The sequence below is a fragment of the Leptopilina boulardi genome, unplaced genomic scaffold (assembly GCF_019393585.1).
Source record: "Leptopilina boulardi isolate dan_hultmark-lab unplaced genomic scaffold, ZJU_Lbou_2.1 LbouV2_300, whole genome shotgun sequence".
Classification (NCBI taxonomy): Eukaryota; Metazoa; Arthropoda; class Insecta; order Hymenoptera; family Figitidae; genus Leptopilina; species Leptopilina boulardi.
Window position 1 is genome coordinate 1,575,737 of NW_026137864.1, and position 24,113 is coordinate 1,599,849.

At 22.2% G+C, this 24,113-nt stretch overlaps 5 protein-coding genes across 8 annotated transcripts; 3 read left to right on the plus strand and 2 right to left on the minus strand.

Annotated features, from left to right (window-relative positions):
* The first annotated feature begins 970 nt into the window (after window positions 1-970).
* Window positions 971-6,001, plus strand: LOC127282510 (oxysterol-binding protein-related protein 11). The gene is made up of 2 exons (XM_051306780.1): window positions 971-1,829; window positions 4,392-6,001. Exons 1-2 carry the CDS (start codon window positions 1,595-1,597, stop codon window positions 4,742-4,744), a joined length of 588 nt encoding a protein of 195 aa, XP_051162737.1. The 5' UTR covers window positions 971-1,594; the 3' UTR covers window positions 4,745-6,001.
* Window positions 6,002-6,509: 508 nt separating this feature from the next.
* LOC127282511 (uncharacterized) lies at window positions 6,510-10,510 on the plus strand. Of its 4 annotated transcripts, none has more exons than XM_051306781.1 (5): window positions 6,510-6,606; window positions 6,958-7,137; window positions 7,544-7,823; window positions 8,064-8,963; window positions 10,066-10,510. In XM_051306781.1, exons 2-5 carry the CDS (start codon window positions 6,962-6,964, stop codon window positions 10,306-10,308), a joined length of 1,599 nt encoding a protein of 532 aa, XP_051162738.1. In that variant the 5' UTR covers window positions 6,510-6,606; window positions 6,958-6,961; the 3' UTR covers window positions 10,309-10,510. The 4 variants fall into 4 exon arrangements, with proteins under 4 accessions (XP_051162738.1, XP_051162739.1, XP_051162740.1 ...); XM_051306782.1 differs by having other exon boundaries at window positions 6,600-6,673; XM_051306783.1 differs by lacking the exon at window positions 6,510-6,606 and having other exon boundaries at window positions 6,991-7,137; window positions 7,549-7,823.
* Window positions 10,511-11,235: 725 nt separating this feature from the next.
* LOC127282513 (tumor protein p73) lies at window positions 11,236-17,305 on the minus strand. Its single transcript, XM_051306786.1, has 3 exons — window positions 16,889-17,305; window positions 16,381-16,606; window positions 11,236-12,554 (listed from the first exon to the last, which is right to left on the minus strand). The coding sequence occupies exons 1-3, from the start codon at window positions 16,987-16,989 to the stop codon at window positions 11,805-11,807; spliced, it is 1,077 nt and encodes a 358-aa protein (XP_051162743.1). The 5' UTR covers window positions 16,990-17,305; the 3' UTR covers window positions 11,236-11,804.
* Window positions 17,306-17,388: 83 nt separating this feature from the next.
* On the plus strand, window positions 17,389-20,357 carry LOC127282515 (ATP synthase subunit C lysine N-methyltransferase). Its single transcript, XM_051306787.1, has 2 exons — window positions 17,389-17,599; window positions 19,597-20,357. Exon 2 carries the CDS (start codon window positions 19,620-19,622, stop codon window positions 20,205-20,207), a length of 588 nt encoding a protein of 195 aa, XP_051162744.1. The 5' UTR covers window positions 17,389-17,599; window positions 19,597-19,619; the 3' UTR covers window positions 20,208-20,357.
* LOC127282512 (palmitoyltransferase ZDHHC16) lies at window positions 20,344-24,018 on the minus strand. The gene is made up of 6 exons (XM_051306785.1): window positions 23,591-24,018; window positions 23,220-23,367; window positions 22,102-22,411; window positions 21,230-21,417; window positions 20,799-21,109; window positions 20,344-20,549 (listed from the first exon to the last, which is right to left on the minus strand). Exons 1-6 carry the CDS (start codon window positions 23,680-23,682, stop codon window positions 20,459-20,461), a joined length of 1,140 nt encoding a protein of 379 aa, XP_051162742.1. The 5' UTR covers window positions 23,683-24,018; the 3' UTR covers window positions 20,344-20,458.
* Window positions 24,019-24,113: the final 95 nt, after the last annotated feature.

Here is a 24,113-nt window from a genome sequence, read left to right on the forward strand (position 1 = left end):
ATAAAATTTTTTTTAATGGAATTTCCACATTTTTAATAAATGATTATCGCGAGATCGTAAAACATTTAGAATTTGTACTGTATTGCAAGTAACAATACTTGGAATTTTTTATTTTAAAAAAATAACTTAGTGTAAAATGAGTGAATCAGAACCTAAATTAAAAAAGTCGTAACCGTAACTGAGGCTTATTGTTGTAGTTTCTGTGATATTTCAAAATAAGTTGACTATTCATTATTATTATTATTGTTATTATTATACATTATGTATATATCTAAGCAATTTATTATTTCATGTTTTGCTGTAATATTTTTATAAAAACATTATTTTATAATTTTTTTATAGTATTATAATTATTATTTTGATTTAATTTCATATTTAGGAAGGAGGATATTTTTTTAAATCAAGGTAAAAATGTAAAACTATACAATAATCGGTAATAGTTTAAATATTTTATTTTTAATATTTTTTTTTATTTAATTTTATTTAATTTCATTTTAATTTAGATTTTATTTCATATCAATTTAATTCATTTTATTACACCCATTTTTCTGATTTCATTTTAATTTTAGTATATTATATATTTTATAACGATTTTGAATAATTGACTTTTTCAATTTATTAATATTTAAAAATCTATACATAGTTTCATAAATCAGATAGTTTTGAATTCCGCGCGCTCTGATTTTTGAACTAAGGGTTCGGTCACAATTTTGCTAGCAGTCATCGTTGGGTTGCCATGTTCCAAAAATGTGAAATATTTTGCAATTACATCGCGCAATTTTTCTCTCTTGCCGTTGGCAAAATCTCCTATATTATGCCAAAAATTTTCAAAATTTTGACATTTTGATAAAAGAAATAAAATTATTTTATCTCTTTTTTAAATTTCCAATTGTGCAACCAAACGAAGTGTGATTACGCCTTTAGATATTTTTACTCGATACTACACTGTGTAAAAACATTGACTACTTGAAACTAAAAAAACAAAGTATTTCTTTTTTGTAAAATTAAAATGTTTCACCTATTAAATTAATCTACAGTACTGCTCAACATCGTCATATCTAATTGATAAAAAGGAAAAAATAGTTCTTATTCAAAATATAAGTAACTGTTAAAGTGAAATATAAAAAAAAAATCATGAATTTGACAACTCTACATACACGTGGGTTTGTTGAACCCACAAAAAGTAAATGTTTTTGTACAGTACAGTATAACGTGAAAATGTCTACAAAATAAATGTCATAATAGTGAAAACATTCATTTAAATGTTTATATATTATAATTAAAACAATTGAAACAAAAATTATGCTTTGTAAATAATTTTGTATATATATATATACATATTATATTCTACATTTATAATTGTATTATTTTTATGTGTAAATTATTTATATATATATTACACACATACATAAATGAAATTTGACCTGTATGAAAAAACAATTGATTACATCTGTGATTTGACAACAATTACATACCACGCCCAGTTATAATTAAAGGCAAGTTAATTAAAAAAACAAAATAATTCTTAGGAGTCAGGAGAAAAAATTCAGTTTAAAAAAAAAAAAAGTGCACTTCTTTACATACGTATACATAAATGATGAGTGTACAAACGCGATATCCTTATGAGGGTTTACTTCATAAATATACAAATGCAATGAAAGGATGGCAATATCGTTGGTTTATATTAAGTCCAGAAACTGGAGAATTGCATTATTTTCTCACGGAAATGGAAAAAAGTCAAAAACCAAGATGTTCTATTTATTTAGCTGGTGCTGTGATAGCTCCTAGTGATGAGGATTCCACGACATTTACTGTTAATTCGGCAACAGGTAATTAGATTTTTATTTCTTTTTTTTATCTATTTGTACTCTACGAAAAAAGGGTTTCATGATTTTTTTTTCGATTTTTTTCATTAGGCCGTTTACAAGATATGAATTTTTGAAAAAATTTCAGATTTTTATTTACTCGTGTGACATTCTTAAAAAATTCATTTGTATCGCATCCTTCGATTTTTTTTCAAATTTTCAGTAAAACTACTTTTTTTCAAAAATTTTAATCTTAGTCCCGTCGTTGTAGGGAAATAAATACTTATTTTAATACAATGTGACTTTTTCGACTTTAAAAAAAAATTTTTTTTTACAAAATTTTTAAATAAAATAGGTACGTTTTTTTAGGATACAATGCAGATCTTCTTCTGATCTTCTTTATTTCAAATATTTAACAAATTTTTTTAACTAAAATTCTTCAATAAATTAATAATTTTTAATAATTTTAATGAAATTATTTACAAATTCAATTAACTTAAACTATTTTTCAATTAAAATTTTTATGAAATTTAATAATTATTTATAATTTAAAAAAAAATAAAATTACCAAAAATTTTTAATTCAAAATAACTTGAAATTTAATTATTTGCAAAAATTTCAATTCAAAACAATTGAAATATAATTATTTTCAAAAATTTCAATTTAAAATCAACTAATAATAAATTATTTTCCAAAATTTCTATTAAAAATCAAATGAAATTCAATTATTTTCAAAAATTTCCATTCAAATTCAACTAAAATTCAATTATTTTCCAAAATTTCAATTCAAAATCAATTTAAATTAAAATATTTTCAAAAATTTCAATTCAAATTCAACTAAAATTCAATTATTTTCCAAAATTTCAATTCAAAATCAATTTAAATTAAAATATTTAAAAAAATTTCAATTCAAAATTAACTAAAGTTCAATTATTTTCCAAAATTTCAGTTCAAATTCAATTATTTTTAAAATTTTCAATTTAAAATCAACTAAAATTCAATTATTTTCCAAAATTTCAATTCAAAATCAATTATTTTCAAAGTTTTTAATTTTTAAAATCAACTAAAACTCAATTATTTTCCAAAATTTCAATTCAAAATCAATTTAAATTAAAATATTTTCAAAAATTTCAATTCAAATTCAACTAAAATTCAATTATTTTCCAAAATTTCAATTCAAAATCAATTTAAATTAAAATATTTAAAAAAATTTCAATTCAAAATTAACTAAAGTTCAATTATTTTCCAAAATTTCAGTTCAAATTCAATTATTTTCTACATTTTCAATTTAAAATCAACTGAAATTCAATTATTTTCCAAAATTTCAATTCAAAATCAATTGAAATTCAATTATTTTTATAAATTTTAATTCAAAATCAACTAAAATTCTATTATTTTTTTTAAATTTCAATTAAAATTCAATTATTTTCAAAATTTTCATTTTAAAATCAACTAAAATTCCATTATTTTTTAAAATTTCAATTAAAATTCAATTATTTTCATAATTTTCATTTTAAAATCAACTAAAAATCCATAATTTTTTAAATTTTTAATTAAAATTCAATGAAATTCAAAAATCTAAACTGTAAATCTTTGAAAATTCAATTACTTTGAAAATATGTTATCTAAAATTATTTGATAAATTATTTTCAGTTCTATAAAATTGAATTACTGTCAGAAAAAAAAACAAAATCTTACGTCGGTGAAGTTCACAACTTTTATTATCAACGATTGAGAAGAAAAAATATTTTCCTATGCAAATTATTATTATTGTTGATCTACAAAATTTTTTGCAACGTTTCTTGTTCAACAATTATTTGAAAAAAAAATTTGTAGGCAAAAAATTAGTTATTATTTTTTGAGTGGAAAATATATTTTTTTTTGAATCGTTAATCATAAACGTTGTAAACTTCACCGACGTAAAATCTTTTGAAATTCAATTATTTCTAAAAATTTCAACTTTAACTCTTCCAAAATTATTATTTATTAAAAAAAATTTTTTTTTAAACATCTGTAAAACTTGCTTAAGTTTTTGCCTGAAATTTTTTTGACCTTCAAAACTAAAAACTATGACAAAATTTTAAATTCGAATAAATTGCTTAAATCAGACATGAAAAAATTATAAAAATGGAACTTTAAGAATTTTTTTCAGAAATTTGTCCTACTTATATAAAATTTTGTCTTACAAGGTAGTTCGATTCTAAAATATTGGAAATAAATTTTCTTGATAATATATTTATAGAATTATTCTTATTACAGAATTAATAAAATGAATTTAATACCTAATAACATTAGTTATTTAAAGTAAAATATTTATTATTTTGTTAAAATAAAAAAAAATCGACTTTTTTTTTTAATATAAATCGACTAAAACGACTTTTTTTGTGCCTTAAAGTGGATTCGAGGTCTGAAATTGATATTTGTAAATGATTTGTTGAAAACATTTTTTTTTTAAATCATGGAACTTTTTTTCGTAGAATAGAAAGAAAAAAAAAGTAGTCCAAGTTAACGATATGTTGAAATGGCGTGGACCCTTTTTTTTTTGTATAAAATCTTGTTTATTTAAATTAAAAATTTACTTTTTAGGTGATATGATTAAATTGAGAGCAGCTGATGCTCGAGCAAGACAAGAATGGGTGGATAAACTTCGCGCAGTCACAGAAATGTATACTAGAGCAATTGCTAGTAGTCATCCACCACTTCCTCCGAGGGAGCACAATAATCCTACGATAAGAAATCCAGTTTCAAAAATTGAAGTTTTAGATGCATTCGCTAATTGTCGTGAGCAATTGATCAAAGTGGAAAAACACACTGTTGCTTTATCGCAAACTATTGAAAATTGTAGCTTTAATTTAGAACCAGATTTACTAGTCTTAAAAGCTACTGCCCACGCAACGTTTCATACATTAAATCAATGTTTAAATATTTTATATCAATAGTTTTTTTTTTTTCAAAACGAAAGAAAAAAATTATCGAAACGTCAAAATTTGAGATTTTACTCAAAATTCTACATTTCTACATTCTTTTAATATTCAGAAATTTGAAATTTTACGTCTGGAATTTATTTTTCCAATAATTTTTACAGTGATTTTTCAAATTTTGTTTCAAAGAAAAAAAGATTTTATTGTTCTTTATATAATTGTTAAATGTTAAATTATTTTTTATTGTTTTTTTTTTCTATTGAACAAATTATAAAAGTTGGGTATAGAAAAAAAATTAAATTATTCGAAAATCATGTAAAAAGGAATTTTTAAGAAATGTAGAAAATTGAAAACAGTTTTTTTTTTTATTAATATTGTTAAAAATAGATTCAGTTTTTGTTTGGTTATTTTTTTCGCGTAATTTTGACAATTTGACATGCGTGTCAAAAATTATCAAATGTGTGTTTTTATTTGTTAAAAATTGGGAAATTTCTCTTATCCAGAGATGCTGTTTTAAGTATCTCTCTAATTTGTTTTCTTTTATCAAAATCGTTATAAATAGAAGAAAATAAACATATCATTATTGTAGCAGTCGATAATTATACACGAACGAAATTGTCAGGAGTATATTTAAAAAACGAAAAAAAAAAAAAACTAGTGTCGATACTTTTTCTACGTCTGATTTCATTGATTTATAAATTTTTTATTCTCATTTTAAATCTATATACTTATTTTTAAAATTTTTTCCAATTTTTCAAAATTTTTCAATTCTTTTACTTGATAAGTAAAAGGATAAATATAATTACAAATTAATAGTAAAATCTTTTTACGAATGAATTTTATTATAAATCTACTTCCATTTTGAAATGTCATATATTTTTTATATTTTTTTTTTTTTCAATTAAAAATGTCGAAAGATTGAAAAAAAATTTGGGAAACAAATTTTCAATTAAAAAAAGAAATAACCATTTTTCGAAAACTTATTAACGTGTAATATAAAAATGTAATTTTTAAACGGTTTCGTCTCTTGTGTTCTCCAATGGTCATAATATATATTTTTTTTTATTATTATTATCTAGTTAGTAATAAATGATTGAGTACGAAAATGATGCAGCTCGAATGTTAAATAATTAATTATAAACGAAGCTTTGCATTTACAAAACTGATAAAGTCGGTTGATCCGTCTTTCAATAATTATTGTATAGTGTTTATATTTTATACGACTTTCATTGTTTCTGCATTTTTGCAATTGAATAAAACAAAAGGGAAATATAATCCGTTGATTTATTCCATTATTTTAGAATCCACTATAATAATTTTTATATTAGAAAAAAATTCTATTCCCCTTTTTTTAAAAAATTTTCTCTTATATTTTATTACATTTCTTCTCGTTTTGTTTTATTTACTTTTTTATTATATATTAAAAATTTTACTTTTTCATTAATTAATAATTTTTCTTATTATTTTTTTTTTTTTTGCCTTTTCAAATTATAATTAAATTAAAAAACTAAATTTCATTTTTTAATATTTTCTCATATTTTCATAATTTGTAGGAAAATATAAAAAAAATGAATTTACATTTTTAAAAATATTTTCTGATATTTTTCATGATTATGTTGGAAAGCAGTATATTTAAAATCATTATCATTATAATGTAAAGATAGAATAATAATTATTATGAAACTGATTGGAAAGATACGAAAAAGGAAAGAATTGAAAGTTATTTGAAAACTTTGATATTAGAATGTTAGTTTAATGTTTGACGGAAACAATCTTGAAGATTCAGTGACAAGGTCAAGAATTTGGGTGAAGGTAAACCAGTAAACAACTTTTACTGATCGATGATTCGAGGATGCTGTAAACGAGAGATTTTTCCACTAGTAAGCTTAAATTCATCATATTCCGACCACGTATTTATTCCGTTTACTACAAATTTTCTAAACATATGTAAAAAAAATTTACATAAAGCTCTATTATTTTAATATTTAGAAATTCTAATTTTAAATCGATTAAAATAAATCAAATCTAATAATTTCTATTAATATTTTTGAATAATTTAGTTGAATTTTATTTCAAATATTTTCTAAATGAAAATTTTCAATAAATTAATTTTGTTTTGTATATTATTTTTAATATTAAAAGAAACAATGTTTTTATATTATTGAAATTTTCTTTTTTGTATGTTAATTAATGTGAAATTTTTATTTTTAATGAATGGATATTCATGGAAGAAATATGAGTGGAAGAGAAGAAATAATACTTGGATTAAATTGGAATAATGGTGAAGCTGACAATTCACAGTCAAATGAAAAAAAATTTCGTGGATTTCATCTCACGAGATCAAAATGGGATCCATATCCATGGGTTGGTTCAGTTGAAATCGAAAGTGATGCTCAAATTTCAGGATTAAGGTAATATTATTATTTTACAAATATAAAGTTTATTTCTTGTTTTTTTGTTTTCTTATTTTTCTATTTTATTTTCATTTCTATTTTTCCGTATATAACATTTTTTAAAATATTTATTTATTTCCTTTCATTTTTTTCGTTTTCAAATATGAAATATAATTTTAAAAGAATAAAAATACTTGAAATAAATAAATAAATCAATTTTGATTACGAAATAATAAAGCAAAGAAGCAAATTTTTTCTTATATGACAAAATTATATTATTTTTTAGTACCTTTTCAGCAAAAGGGTTTTTTTTTCGTTGCCCGTTTATTATGTAAATAAATTTAAATTAAATAATTGAAAATAAAAAAAATAAAGAAAATTCCAATAATTTTGGATTTGAATTTTGTCAAGAGTTTATTTTTAGAGCAGGAGATTGTCTACTACAAATTGATGGTGAAGATTTGTTGGGACTGAAAATGTCGGATATTGCATTTTTAATAGGAAGAAATGATCAGGTGAAAATTCATGTTTGGCGACAGAGGAACAATTTGGAAAAAAAGCCCGAAGTTGATAAAGAAGAAATAAATAGTGACGAGAAAGAAAGAAGACACGTGGGAATTTTAGCATTGGAAGGTCCTCTTCCCGAAGTGGCAATTAAATTGTCAAGTGCAGTATCCGGAGTTGTTCGTGCCCTTGAATGTCCAGTGAGTTTTTGCATTTTACTTTCTTTTTTTTTTAATTTTCATTTTATTTGAATTATCATGAAACTTCTTTTTCTCTTTTTTTTCTAGATTTATTTTTACATTGATTAAATTTTTTTTTTACTTAAATCTCTTTTTTTTTACTATTGACAAATAATAAAAAAATGGAGAAAATTTTTTTTAAAAATTCCCAAGAAAATGAATTTGAAAATAAAAAAAAAAATTTCTTTTTCAAATTTTCAGATTTGTCTCGAAAGTGCTCAAACGCCAGTATCGCAATGTGTCAATGGTCACATTCTTTGCGTTGGCTGTCGTGCAAAAAGTACAAGATGTCCAGTTTGTCGAGTGAGTTTGGGTCAAGGAAGATGTCTCTTGGCCGACAAATGTCATAAAGTACTCGTCGAATCGTTTGGAATTGATAATAATAAAAAAAATTCCTTAATAAATAAATCCGAATCATTATCACTTTCAAAACGTCTTTTTGGATCGACTAGAAAACCAATTCATCATCAGAAAGAAAAAATTAATTTCAATAAACATCGTTCGCCGCATAGGGCAAAAAATCTTATTTCACGAATATTTCCCTCTATTAGTTTAGATGATGAGAATAATAAGGCAATATCAACGGAAAGTTTACCGGCAACAACTCAATGTTGTGACGACAATGAAAATGGTAGATCAACACGTTACATTGGACGACAATGGCTTTTGCCGAGAAATTTTAATAATTATTTGAATGATCGAACAAAATCGGCAAGTACTGGTGAATTATCGAGGGAAAATAATCGAACCAATAGTGGTTCATTGAATCGTTTAACTAATAATGATCGTGATGATGATGATGATGATGATGATGATGAGACACGAAATTGTGATAATGGTCTATTGAGTGTACCACCGACACCAATTTGGGGTGGATCGACAGAATCGGTGGCAAATTTTAGAATTAATTGTCCATTATTTAAGAGTGAGGAATGTCGTGAATTATTGACACGTGATACAATTTTGGAGCATTTAGCTGCATCTCATCGTGGACCAATGATTCATTTTCATAATGGAAAAGCGAATTTACCGATACCTTGGCCTTTTCATTCGCAGGGGATTTATATTTTGCATCGAGACGAGGATGTTTTTTTCCTTCAGGTTGTAAATTGTCATTTTTTTTTTTATTCTCATTGTATTCATTTTCTGTAACTTTTTTTCTCCTTTTTTTTCTACTTCTTAGTCTTCTTTTTTCTATTTTCTTCTTATAAATTCAGGGTTTCTATATAAATTTTATGATTTATTATTTTCAATAATTAGTAACACAATTTCCAATTTCCAAACACAAAATATAAAAAAAAAATCAATAAAATGATATCAATACGGGTAAATAAAAATTTTATCAAATGAAAATTCTATTAAATTCAATTTTATTGAAATAACAGGCTTCGAATTATACGACTTTTTCTTACTTTTTTTCCGAAAATACGACTTTTTTTAGACTTATTTTAATAAAATCCAATTTTTTTAACTTTTTTTTTTTACATTTTTTCACAAAATTATAATATATATTTATTCAAAATCACTTGAAATTTAATTATTTGCAAAAATTTTAATTAATTTTAAATGATTTTTATAATATTCTTCGCAAACTCAATTTTTGTCTGTAATTTCTAATAAATTCATCAATTATTTTCAAAAAATTCAATAGAAATTCAATTATTTTCTACATTTTTAGTTCAAAATCAATTAAAATTCAATTATTTTCAAAAATTTGAATTCAAAATCGATTGAAATTTAATTATTTTCAAAAATTTCAATTCAAAATCAACTAAAATTCAATTATTTTCAAAATGTTCAATTTTAAATCAATTGCTTTCAAAAATTTTTCCAAAATAATTCAATTCTATTATTTTTGAATATTGCAATTCAATATCAATTGAAATTCAATTATTTTCAAAAATTTCAATTTAAAAAGCTTCTACAATTTAATTATTTCTAAAATTTTTTGAAATTTAATAAATTGCTTAAATTAGACTTTAAAAGATTATAAAAATGGAACTTTATGAATTTTTTTTTAGAGATTTGCCCTATTTAAATAAAATTTGAAAATTTATCTTACAATATTAGTTCGATTTTGAAATATTCGAAATAAATTTTGTTGATAATATTTTTATAAAATTATTCTCATTGTTGTTAAAAATTCTTATTCTTTAAAAAATGCAATTAAATTGTTTATTTTATAACATACAATTTTCATCAGTCTGAAAACGAATCAATTTGGATCCTTGGCTCAAATACCAATGACAACAAATGGCATTGGACTCTAAACATTTTGGATGATCAAGAGGATGTGAAATTTCGAAGAGATGTAATAAGTTTACAAGAAACGTTCAACAACACTTCCTCTTCCACAAATGTTGTGATTCTTCCTGAAAATTGTACCTTTAAATCAGTGGAAATTCATATTCTAGAAAGTGAAAACAACGAAGATATTGAAGTTTAATAAAAATACAAAATGAAATTAAAAAAAAATAAATGTGACCTGAACATTTAAAAGGTACCTTACGTCCGAAATAATTGATTTTTTATTGATTGATGATTCTAATAAAAAAAAAGGTTTTTTCTATCAAAGTCATCGATGAATAAAAAATTAATTTTAATTGTCCTTTTAATTGTCTAGGTCACAAATGATAAACAAAATAAGAAAATAAAAAAATAAGACAAATAAAATTTTTCATAAAATATATTATTTTAAAGATTTAAAATATATAAAATAAAAATATAAGTTTATAATATTTAAATTAAAGAAATGTAATACGATGAAAATTGTAATATAAAAAGTTTTTTTATTAAAAAAGATGAATAACAGTTTATTGATAATTAAAATTAATAAATCTTACAGATATTAATAATATTATTGACATCGTCTTAAATCTGTATTATTAAATATACAGAATTCTCAAACCTGTCATTGGCACTGGTTGTTTTTTTTTATTTTCTATAAGTATATATAATCAATCGAGATCATATGAAAAAAATGCATTTTAAAATATTTTAATTCTTAATATATAAGTATATTAAAGTTATAGAGTTTATTGAGTAATATCACGATTTGTTTCCTTACAAGAAAAAAATATTGTATATACGTAACGAGACAAATCTTTTTTAATGCAATTTCCTTTTGTCAAAAAAAAATAGAACATATAAAGAAAGTTCGATGTTTTTTTTTTTTTATTAAGTAATACAATTTCTTCTTTTATCAAAAACGGCAATTATGATTAATTTTTTTGCAATAACACAATTTTCTTTATCCATAAATAACATTCCATAACAAGACAAAAAACGGACAATTTTTTTTTAAAAAACAAATTTTTTCTTTATCAAAAAAGAAAGTTTAACGAGACAATCGGAAGTAATTTTTTATCAAAAATTTTTCTTTTCTTACAAAATACAAATCGAAATTAGAAAATTTTTTTGTAAAGAAAAAAATATTTGACAATAACGTATAGTGTAAACGAATCTTAATTCAGTAATTAAGTAAATTAAGAAATAATTAGACTTATTATTATTAACGTAAAGTTACTTAGCTTCTACTTAAGAGAAAATTTTTCTTACAAAAAAAAAAAAAATTTTTTTTTTTCAAAAAAGAAAATTAATTTTCTTTCCAAAGGTATAAAAAAAAAATTACGTAATAATATAAAAAATTAGTAATGAAAAAATGCACTTCTTTATAAATTGTAAATAATTACTTATTAAATTATTCACAGTAATGTAATAATTACTTGGCAGCATTTTATTATTATCGCTAACTGTCGCTAAATGGTCCCATTTTAAGGCACAATATTTCTGTCATTTGAAATTTAGAAATTCTAAATAAAGATCTGAAAAGTTTCTAATTTAAAAAAAATTAAATTCTACAATTTACAAATATTTCTAGAAAAAAAAATAATAAGATTGTATAAAAGTGCATGAAGAACAAACCAAAAAATTGAAAAATTTTTAAAGTGGCTTCTGAAGTTTATTCAAATACGGTGAAAATAGATCTAATTTTCCCGTACGTAATGCTTTTCCCGCCATAACATCATAAGCATATTTTTTCACTGCCATCGCTTCTTCTTTGCCAAGAATTTCTAAATTTAAACGACAAACAGACGTATCGTCGCTAAATGATGAATGTTTCTTAAGTCCATTCGTTTGAGTTGGATCGAGTTTTGACATTTTTCTTTTTTTTACTTTTTGCACAGTAACACCATTCGATTCGTCTTCCTCTTTTTCTTTATCTCTCTTGGGACAACTGCAAATTCTCACTTGCAATCGACGACGACCCAAAACATTTTGATGTTCATCCTCCAAGGTGAAAATCATTTCTGTTGCTCGTCGATTCATACCTGATGTGCAACTGTTTTTACATAAAAATTTAAAATGCACTGGTACATAAGCAGTGCCTACTTCCGGTGTTCCAAGTGGTGTGCGAATTGACAAATGTCCTGATTGTGTTTCCTCGTATGTACTATTTCTATCGACACATCTCACTACGTGTCTATTTGTCAAATTATCAACTTCAAAATGATCTTTTCGAGTCATTGCCATGTGATTATGACAACGTAAAACTGGCTCCGATCTATATTGTTCCAATACATACACCATTTGTGTTCGTAGAAATAGTCCATTAATTGCTGGTTCCCATTTAAAACGCAATGGTAAAACTTCATCCATATTTATGAAAACCTTCGCCAGGGATTGTGAATACTGAAGAAAAGAAAATATTTTGCATTTTTTTCATCATTTAATCGAAAATTAAAAAAAAAAAAAAAAAAAAAAAAAAAAAAAAAAAAAAAACTCTTAATAAAAAAAATAAGGATGCGATGGGAATAAATTTTTTAATTTTCCTGACATTTCTTTGATATTAAATTTAATGAATTTTAATAGAAATCTTATAATTTGAAGTTACAAAAACGATGTACCTGAACAGGGTTACCACAAAAAAATTTATTTTCTTTTTCTCTAATTTTCAGTCACAGACTTTCCCTATTCCCCTTTTTTTTCCTCTATTTTAAAAAAATTCGCCTTTTTTCCCCTTTTTTATGAATATTTCCTCATTTTCCCTCCTTTTTCTTTCACTCATTTCGCCTATTTTAATGTTGAAACTCGAATAATGGGATATTTCATAAAAATCCAAATTTGAACCAAAAAAAATTACAAGCCTCGGATTGCACGACTTTTTTGACTTTTTTTAAAATCAAGAATTTCATTAAAATTATTGATAATAATTAATTCAGAGAAGAATTTTGGTTAAAAATTTATTAAATAATTGAAATAAAGAAGATCTGCATTATTTACCAAAAAATAAGTAACAAAAAAGTAATTAAAAAAAACTAAAACTAATTAATATAAAAAAGTAACTAATTTGTATCTATTCAAATTTTAATGAACTGAAATTTTTCATCCAAAGAATGAAGTATCAATAATTTTAAAATTTAGGTAAATTTAATTTTGAATAAATTGAAACTTAAATCAATTAAAATTTGGACAAGTTAAAATTTGGATAATCAAAATTTTTACATTGTAAATATAATTGTTTTTGAAGTAAAATTACATACTTAAATTAATCGAATCATGAGAAAAGGGAAAAAAGGTAACAAGTTATCAAAATAGGTGACAAAATCTTACATACATATATATAGGTAAAAAAAATAGTTAATAAGTGAAAATCTATAATCCATTCTAGAGACAAAAAATTGTTGAAACTTTTTATGTATACAAGAAATTTTGTTTAGTAAATATATATAAAAGTACAAATAATAAAATGTTTAAAACAATTTTTAAAAAAAATTTAAATTTCTACGTTTTAATTAAAAATTTTTAAAAATATTAATTTTTTACCACAAAAAATACAGGCTTCAAAGCGTAATAAGTGACTAAGAAAAGTATGAAAAAGTATCATTTTTTTTTTTTTTTAAAAGTATTCTCAAAATTGAAAAAAAGTAGCATCTTTAAAATGAAGTAAAATTAGTTTTCTAAGATTGACGTTAAAAGTGTAAATATTTTCTTGTCTAAAAAAATTGAAAGAAAAATTCTGAGGAATAAAATTAACATCATTTTTCTCCTGATTATTTAAAAAAAAAAACTATATCTATTGTTAAATTTAGATTAAATTTTTGTTTTTGGCACAACGTTTAGGAGCTTATGATTATTCCATAAAAATGATTTTTCACCATAAATTTTTATTTTATAAAATAGCATTTAACATACAATTTTTTTAAAACAAATGTTTACGGAATTTTCAAAGTACCAAATTTTTATTTGACAGAATTTTTATTTTACAAAAATTTCTCTTTACTCAACTGTTTCTTGAAAAGAATTCTAATTTAATCTATTTTTAATTTATTAGAATTCTCATTTAGTAGAATTTTAAGTAATTCGAATTTTTAAATCCTAGAACTTTGAATCGGAAACTTATATAAAATATTTAGTATTTTAAGACAACAATTTGAATTAAAAATCTCAAAAAATTTAATTATTTCTAAAAATTTTAACTCGAACTCTTCCAAAAATTCAATTATTTTTAAAATTTGTATCTAAAATTCTTTGCTAAATTAATAATTTCAATCCAATTATTCAAAAATTCAATTAAATAAAACATTTTTTAATTCAAAATTCTCTAAAATTCAACTAGGGGTAAGCGGTACAGTTGTTGCCCCCCTCACAGTGATTGCCACCATTACATTACAAACAGAAATAATAACGAAATTTACATATAATATTTTGTTTTATTTATTTATATAAATTCTACAGAATATTCTGCTAATAGTGTAAAAAGATTTTTATTCTTCGACTCACTATTATGAAAATAATAGCGCTTTTCGAGAACAGTGTCCTTAGCTCTTTGAAATTTTGTCAATTTAGTTGTAAATTTGCAAGGTTAGTGGTGATACTTTCTTTGACTTTTTAACGAAAAAATTATACATATCATTATTATTTTTTAATTATATGCATGAAAATAAGTTTAATAATAAGTAAAAAAATTTGTTTTAACGTAATTTGACTCGATTTACCGAAAATTATAGAGAACAACTACTATCTTGCAATTAATAACAAATAACAGTCATTGCCCTTTTGGTTATTATGTCATTTTTCAGTGATTAACCGTTTATTTTCAAGACTTTTTTGAGATAAGTATTTTTAATTTTTCGACGTTTTTTCATATTTGGTGAATTAATTTTTTAAAATAAAGATGTAATTAGAGCCGCAGCATGTATTAGAATGATTTGTAATATTTTATTAACAATTTTTTAATATGAAGTATGATTTTAGGCTATCGAAAAAATGCCGAAGGTAAAAAAAGGTGTTTCGTATATGCTTCTTTAAGTAATGAAAAGCTTCAAAATCATGTAATCATTATATCAAATCAAAATAGCCAAAAATAATTTTTATTTTTACAATTGAGTCAGATTCGACAATTTTCCCAATTTTTTAGGTTAATAGTATTATTTACACTTAAAAGTCATATTTAATGAATCTTATTATTGTTAATAAAAGAAAATTATTTTAAAAATTACTACTACTTTATTAATTTCAAATTATATTCATTCTTTAATAAATTATGCAAAATTTATAATTTACATTACTATTTTATGTCTAGTGGGCAATCATTGTAAAATTGATGGTCAATCACTGTAAAAATAATGACAATCACTATTTTTTCTGTCATGTGAAGATTTTTTTATTTTTTTTTAAATTTATACTAATATTAAATAAACAATTCATTATTATTTTCAGATTAATGGAATATTTTAATTCCTTTACAAATGGTTTCATTTCTCATTTCGATAATTAAACATTTGTAATTTGTATAAATATATCCCTTTTTTGCTTATACTGGCAATCACTGTATCGTTTACCCCTACTGTTTGAAACTTTTCTAATAATTTTCAGCAATTCTAATTTACTGTAATTTTAATTCAAAATCTCCTGAAATTCAATTATTATTAAAAATTTTGATTCAAATTTTTTGTTGAAATAATTATTTCTAATAACTTTAATCATAATCATGGTAATTTAAATTATTTAAAACATTTTTCAATTCAAAATACTCTAAAATTCAATTATTGTCTAAATTTCGGTTAAATTAGAATTATTTTTAAAAAACCAGTTGGGTAAAGAGAAATTTTGTCAAAAAAAAATTTGCCAAATTAAAAATTCTATTGAGTAAAAGGTCGTTTAAAAAGAAATTATGTTAAATGCTATTTTGAAAAATAAAAATTCGTGTAAAAAAATAATTATATAAAGCAGTAGTTGACGCGGTCAATAATAAATCATTAACTTGGCGAGTTTTTAGGAAACAAAAAATTCGCTAAAATTTAAAATTCTTGAATTCTGTCATTTTTAAAATGATTTTTTGAAAAAATTAGTATTTAGTGGCTTTTGGCGAAAATTAGTAGTAAAAAAAGTAGCCTTTTGGAAAAAAAAGTATATTAAAAAAGTAAAAAAGTGTGTCATTTCGAAGCCTAAAAAAATTATAATAAATGTATAATAAAAAAATTAATTTTCAACTTTTAAAATTTTTTATACTTACAATCCAATGTTTTGTCGAAGCTTGCTGATTTAACATCAATTGGAAATCTAATCTTCCAGGGAATTCATCACGAGGAGCAACCATTGTCTGTACATACATACTATTGTATGCCTGCTGTTGTTGTTGATGATGAACAGATTGACTTGAATATAAACTCAAATATTTTTTATCACTATCAGGATAAACATTATCATCAAAAATTTCACTTGTAAATTGATCCACCTCTCTGAAATTTTTATTATAAATTTATAATTATTTATGCCTAAAAAATATTTACATACTCAAAACGCGAAGTACATAACCATGAAATGTACAAGCATTTATAAAATTCATATATAACCATCTTTTGAAGTATTTTGTTTAACATTTAAAAGAAAACATAAATAAAATATTATTTCTATTTCTGAAATTTTATGGATATTTTACAATTTTTGTAAAATATCTTATGATGCAATCAATTTAGAATCAGTTTCTATGCGGTGGATAGTGAAGAGAGAAAAAAACTTACATTCCATCGGGTCCAAAATCATTTTTGATGTGATCCATAATTGCATTGTCAAAAAGAGCTGATTCTTGTGAATCTGATAAAATATTCCCTCCCGGGTGCATTGTGAATTAAGAATATTTTTTAATAATAAAAATTAAACCGGCACAACAAACACTTGTGAACACCATGCACACCAGAAACCATTTGTAAACGAAATAAATGATGCTGCAAGACCAGAGACAGATATAACATTAGGTGCGTCTAATAAAAAATCATCAGTGCATTTACTGAAATAACCGCTCTTTTTGAAAAATCGATAAATAATACTTTTATTTCTAAATTCTTACACTATATTTATATTCCCGGCTGGTAGATAATAAAAATTTACAATATATCATTATTTATTTTCTTCTACAACTAGTATAAATTGACAAAAATTAAACAAATGAAAAAATATTCTAGGTTATGTTAGATGCGCCAGTGAAATGTGAACGAACTTTACATTTTATTATCAACCTTGCTTTCGACAGGGAACAAAGAACTTAAAAAAATAAAAAGACAAAAAAAAAAGTCTGAATAACAAGAAAATAGGAATGAGGGTGGGGATATTGCGAGTATTGTGACCTTGAGAAACATTGTGCTTGCAGCAGGTACAAAATACATTGTATATATGTATATACAATGTACCAAATGTTTTTTTGAATACTGAATGGGATCGACTTTCAAAATCAGGTAGATTTAATTTTAAAGTGTCCTAGTTTCTATTTACAATAAGTTTTTTACATTGTAATGCTAAAGAAAACTACTGCAAATTTTATATACTGTCTGTAGTACCTATTTCATTTTAATTTTCAAATCTTTCCGAAATAAAATTGAATACATTATTTCAATATACATATTTTATTTTTTAATATTTTCAAATATAATTATTTATTGATGTATAAAATTTTCGTATACATTACAGAAAGTTTAGTGATAATAATACTTAAAATGTCAAATTACACGTGACTTTTTTTAGGTTATAAAATAAAATATTTAGGCGCGAAATTTAAATATATTTAAACGTAAATTCGTTGTGGCAGTTTTAGAAAAATTTTATAATACGCAATAATTTTTATTGATGTTTATGCAATTCATTTTTGACAATTATTTAATAAAAATTTTATATATTTACCTTGGAATTTGAATTTTAAAGATGAATTTGCACAGAATAAAGTTTAATTTGACAGCTGTAAAAATTTAATTTAAAAAAGTATGAAAATAATATAGGTAATGTCAATTTCTTCATTGATTGTTCAAAATAGTATAATTTACATAAATATTAATTGATTATTGTATTTATTAATTTTTAAATTATTTATCTGTAAAATGTCAAAATTTAAGATTTTATACGAATTAAACTCAATAGGATTTTAAACATTTTATTTTTTATTTATCAAATTTTTAACTAAAATTCTTCTCTAAATTAATTATTTTCAATAATTTTAATGAAATTCTTCACAAATTCAATTATTTAAAAAAAATTTACTTTAAAAATTTCTAAAATTGAATTATTTTCAAAATTTTTCATCTAAAACTTTTTGAAATTTAATAATTTCAATTATAACTCTTCCGAAATTTAATTATTATTTTTACTGATTTTTATAATATTCTTCGAAAATTCGATTATCTGAAAGCATTTTTCGATTAAAAATATTTGAAATTCAATTTTTGCCTGTAATTTCTAATAAATTCTCCATCAACAGAAGTCAACAAAAATTTTAATTAAAAATCACTCGAAGTTTTAATTATTTTCAAAAAAAAATGTGAATTATTAATCTTTGAATATTCAATTACTTATCAAAATTTTATCTAAAATTATTTAATAAATTATTTTTAATTCTGTAAAATTTAATTAATATCTGAAATTTAACGAAATCTTTTGAAATTCAATAAATTTTTAACTGTAACACTTCCAAAATTCAATTTTTTAAAAATAATTTTAATATTTCTTTAATAATTAAATTGTTTAAAAAAAGTTTCAAATCAAAACACTAAAATGGAATAATTGTTGATAGAAATTTAAAAAAAAAACTACAGCAATTTAAATTTGCAGAAAAATTTCAATTCAAATCTTCTGCCAATCAATTATTTAAAAATTTGAAACTTATAATTATTTTTCGAAATTTTTTTTGACTATTAAAACTAAAAAAACTACGTAAAATTTTTATATTTGAATAAATTGCTTGAATTCAAATTCAGAAAATTTTAAAAATCGAATTTTAAGAATTTTTTTTTAAATTTGTCCTATTTAATAAAAATTTTGAAAATTTCTTTTAGTTGGATTCTGAAATATTTGAAATAAATTTTCTTGATAAATATTCTTACAGAATTATTCTTATTAAAGAATTCAATAAAATTAACTTATTAACTAATTAAATTTAGTAATAATAAAAAAAAAATCGTCCTTTTCAAATTTTTTTGGGATTGTAAATTGACTATTTAATAAAAATTTTATTTATAAATTTTCCAGAACAATTTAATTTAAAAATGTGTTGAAATTTGGACATTTCACTGGTAAAAAAATTAATTTTCACCTAATATTTTGATATATTGAATAAATAAATAAATCTATACACTAATGAATTAATATAAATAAATTAGACTATTTTGAACAATAATTATTAATAAAAATAATTATTTAATAGAAATATAACTATTTATCTAATATAAAACAATTTTTTTTATAGATGAGGAATTTCGTGAAAAAATAATGTCTCTTGAAGTATCGAAAGATACAAATTCATCATCAAAATGGGGATTAATTCTCGTATCATTGACAGGAGGTTTGGCAACAATTTTAAGTGTAATTTGCATTCCTTTTGTTAGTCCAGCATTGAGAAAAGTATGTCTACCTTATGTGCCAGCGACAACAAAGCAAGTTGACAATATTTTAAAAGCCTTATCAGGACGCAATGGAACACTCATTGATCTTGGCAGTGGTGATGGTCGTATAGTTGTTGCAGCAGCTAAATCTGGTTTCAAAGCATATGGTATTGAATTAAATCCATGTTTAATTGCTTATTCAAAAGTTTTAGCCCTCACAAAGGGTCTATCGTCAAATGCATCATTCTTTAGAGGCGATTTATGGAAATGTAATTTATCAAATTATAATAATATTGTAATATTCGGCGTCTCACAAATGATGGCCGACATTGAAAAAAAATTCAATAATGAATTAAATAAAAATACCATTGTGGTTGCTTGTCGTTTTCCATTGCCAAATTCAATGCCAGTGATGACAATTGGTCATGGAATTGACACTGTTTGGGTTTATAAAATGCCTCTAAAAAAGCATTGAATCGTCAAATAAATAATCACAATGAAAGTCGAATAATTTCTCTTTATAATAATAATAATAATACTAATAATAATTGTACATATACATAAATTCTGAATTTATTTTAAGATAGATGATTTAATGAAACGAAATAAAATTAATAGAAAAATTTCTTTTGTTTTTATATTTAAAAGGCCAAGTGTGTTTAAAAGATTTTATACATTATATAAATATTTACAATTTTTTTTTAGAATAAATAATAATTATCCGATTTAGGATATTTTTATATTGTGAGCAGTCTTCCATGTGAGTCCATTTCCATAGGGACCGTGAGTTGATGGTAAAAGAATGTACCACCATGTTCTGGGAAATAATTTTATAATTTACTGTTTTTTTTTTTTTTTTTTATTATGTTTAATTTAAAATTCTTCAAATTTGTTTTAAAATTTAAATAAATTTAATTTTATTTAAATAAAATGTTTCTTTTTTTTTTTTTTTTTTTGAAATATTTTGGAGCAAATTTTGGTTTTTTTTTATAAACATTTGGAAAAGAAAAAAAAATTATTTTTAAATTTTTCATATGATCAATCTAATAATAAAATTGAAACGTACCTGCCATTTAATCCTAAAAATTGCCTCCAATTTTCTCTTGATCCAAGATCATAAGGATTTCGATATTTTCGTCCAAGGGATTTATTTTTTTCTTGCTCGGAACGATTAATATGAGCTTCAATACTGGTTTCACCTTGTGAAATAAGACCCGCATGCCACCAAGTTAAAGCTCCAAGCGCAGCAAGTGTCGCGACACAAATTAATGCAGCAAAAATAATTAATTTTCGTCGAAATTCACCAAAAGCTCTATCCACTGCATGTTGAACTATTTTATCTCGTTCCTCTTTTGTTAAATGATCCATAGATTCCATCTAATCAAAAATATAATTATTATAAATTAATAATAATAATTTATTTAATTATGAATAATAAATTATTAATATTTATTATTATATACAATTTTTGAGAGTATAATACAAATAATATTTTACCACAGGTATTATAACTGAATTATTAATTCGAACTGGATGTCCATCTAATTCTGGATCATCTGGAAAAAATTCTTCGTACGCTATTTCTAATCCAAATATCATTATAAATAGTACACCAATCACAGTAAATGCCATGTATTGGAAAAAATGTCGATGATTATAATGTCCCACGCAATTATTTAACCAAGCTAAAATTTTTTTCGTTAAGAAAATAAATTTAAAAAAATATAAACATTCATGAAGATAAACAGGTTTGCCACAAAATTATCATTATAATTTTCCATGACTTACAGACAATATTTTGTGTTTTTCCCTGACACTTGCTAATTTTGTTCTTTTATAACAAATAAGAATTTTATTTTTAAAAAAATTGCGATAAATGATAATTCGATTAAATAAAAATTATGTTAAACATTGTATAAAGAACAATTTAAATTCTTAAAAAAAAAAAAATTTAATTACATTTTTTCAAAAGTTTAACTGGATTTTTTTTTTAAATTCAATTATTTTCAATGCTTTCAATAAAATTTTACGAAATTTCAATTTTTTTTACAATTCTTTTAATTCAAAAATTCATTTGTTTTCAAAAAATCAAATTTAAATTATTATTAATTTAAAAAATTTAATTATTTCATAATTTTGGATTAAATTCTTTGATAATTGAATTATTTTTCAAAATTTTTAAGTTTAAAATGTTTTAAAAATAGAAAAAATCAAAACTTTTAATTGAAACTTTTTTTAATATTGGAATTATTTATCTATTAAAAATTTCAATAAAAATTTTCCTGATTTTCCTAACTTGTGACAATTCTGATAAACAAAATAGTTTTAGTAAAATTTTTCAATTAATAACAATAATTTAATAAGGATACGACAGTGATGATCCATTTTGAGAACACATTTATTGCAAACAGAACAATGATGAGTTCTTGGTGGTTTTGGTTTAATGCATTTTTTACAAATACTAACAGCCTCTGGAATTAAACCACCCTGAGGTGGATAGCCTGCAGTCACTTTTACTCCCATATAATAATGAAATGTGACATTTATTAATAACCAATTTCCAAAGATAAGAAGAAAAATTGTTGACGTTGGACTTTTTTCCCACCAATATGGTAAACCAATCCAATAAGCAATAAATACTATGAACACTTTTAAAAGACTCACTATTGTCACAAATACCTGGAAAAATAAATTTATCATCCAATCGTGATAACAGAAAAATTAAAAGAATTTCTATTTAAAAAAATTTTTAATTAACAAAGTTTTTATTAAAGAAAATTTTAATTCCAACTAATTTTTATTTAACAGAATTCTCATTTAAGAAAAATTCTACTTAGTTCGTTTTTTTGTCTATTTTTGTAGACACAAAATTTTGTTAAATTGAAATTATATTAATTTAAAAATTTTTAAAATAGTTAAATGTAAATTGAAAAATTTTGCATAATATTAAATTCCACTTTATACAATTTTTCTAAATAGAAAATCGATAATTTAATATTCGACGCCGTAAAAATTTTTTGAAGTTAAATGTTGGTATTAGTATTAAATAATAAATTATTCATATTAATGAATAATTTACGTTATTTGAAGTTGAATTGATAAAATAAAATTGAATCAAATAATTTTTATTTATATTAAAAAACCAAATATTTCACTGAAAAAAATTAATTAATTGTTATCCAAATTTCAAAAATCATTTATTAGATTTAATAAATAGTAGTAAATATAATTATTTACTTAATGAATATAAGATATATCATATGTTAAGGCAAAATTTTTAATTTGCATTTGCTTTGGGAAAAAAGTAAAAAAAAATTTTTGCAACTAATAGTTACTTTAATTTATTCATAAAAAATTCCAGAAAATTCCCTTTTAACTTCACAAATATATAATTAAATTTGTTTATAAATATAGAAATTTTGTTCTCGCATTGCTAAATAATTAAATGAGAATATTTTTTTAAATAAAAATATTTATTTCTACTTACTGGACCAAGAGAAGATGTAAAATTTTCTACAAACCAAAAAATTGGCTCCAATAAAATATCACAAACATAACTCCAGCTTAAAAAGTCATTATAAAAAAGAGACTTGACAATAATAAGAAGACGTCTATATTTTTCTTTGATATTAAACCTAAATGATAAAAAAAAAGAAAAAGAATAAATTCAAATTACTAATTGAGGATGAAATTAACGTAACCTTTTAAATACATCTTTGAAATTGTTTTTAATACAATTTTTTATAAAATTATAATTGGAAAATTATTTTCAAAAATGGATTTATCAGGTTTTGTTAAAGTGCACCAAAATGAATTTATAATTAAATATCTATATGAATTTATAATGTAAATAATTACCACTTGTAGCAAGAGGCTCGTTTTAAAAACCATTTTATTCTTGACATTTTTAAATGAAATAATCGAAAACACTTATTTATGTAATTTGTCATTATTTCCGAAAATTAAATTGTGCGATGTTCATCAAGAAGAATTATTTGGAAGTATTTAATTATGTCATTTATCATTATATTTGATCTATTCGAAAAATAAGATAAATAGAAGTTAACCTCAAAAAGCATTATGTTTGTTTTATTCTAACTTAGAAATACAAATTAAATCTTTTATTACAGTCTTAAAGTAATAATAATTTGTTTAGAGTATTAAAAAAACTACATTTCATTCAAGTATAAAGTTATTTTGTAAATTGTAAAGAGGATTTGACACAAAAACAAATGGAGATAAAAAAAATTTTTTGATAGCTATCCGACCAGTAGCAGACGACACGGAAGTGCATATACTACGCATATCAAATTTCTTACCTTTTATACGCATGTACCTATTTTGAAAATAATTTCAAATAAAATATTTTTAAATAAAAAAA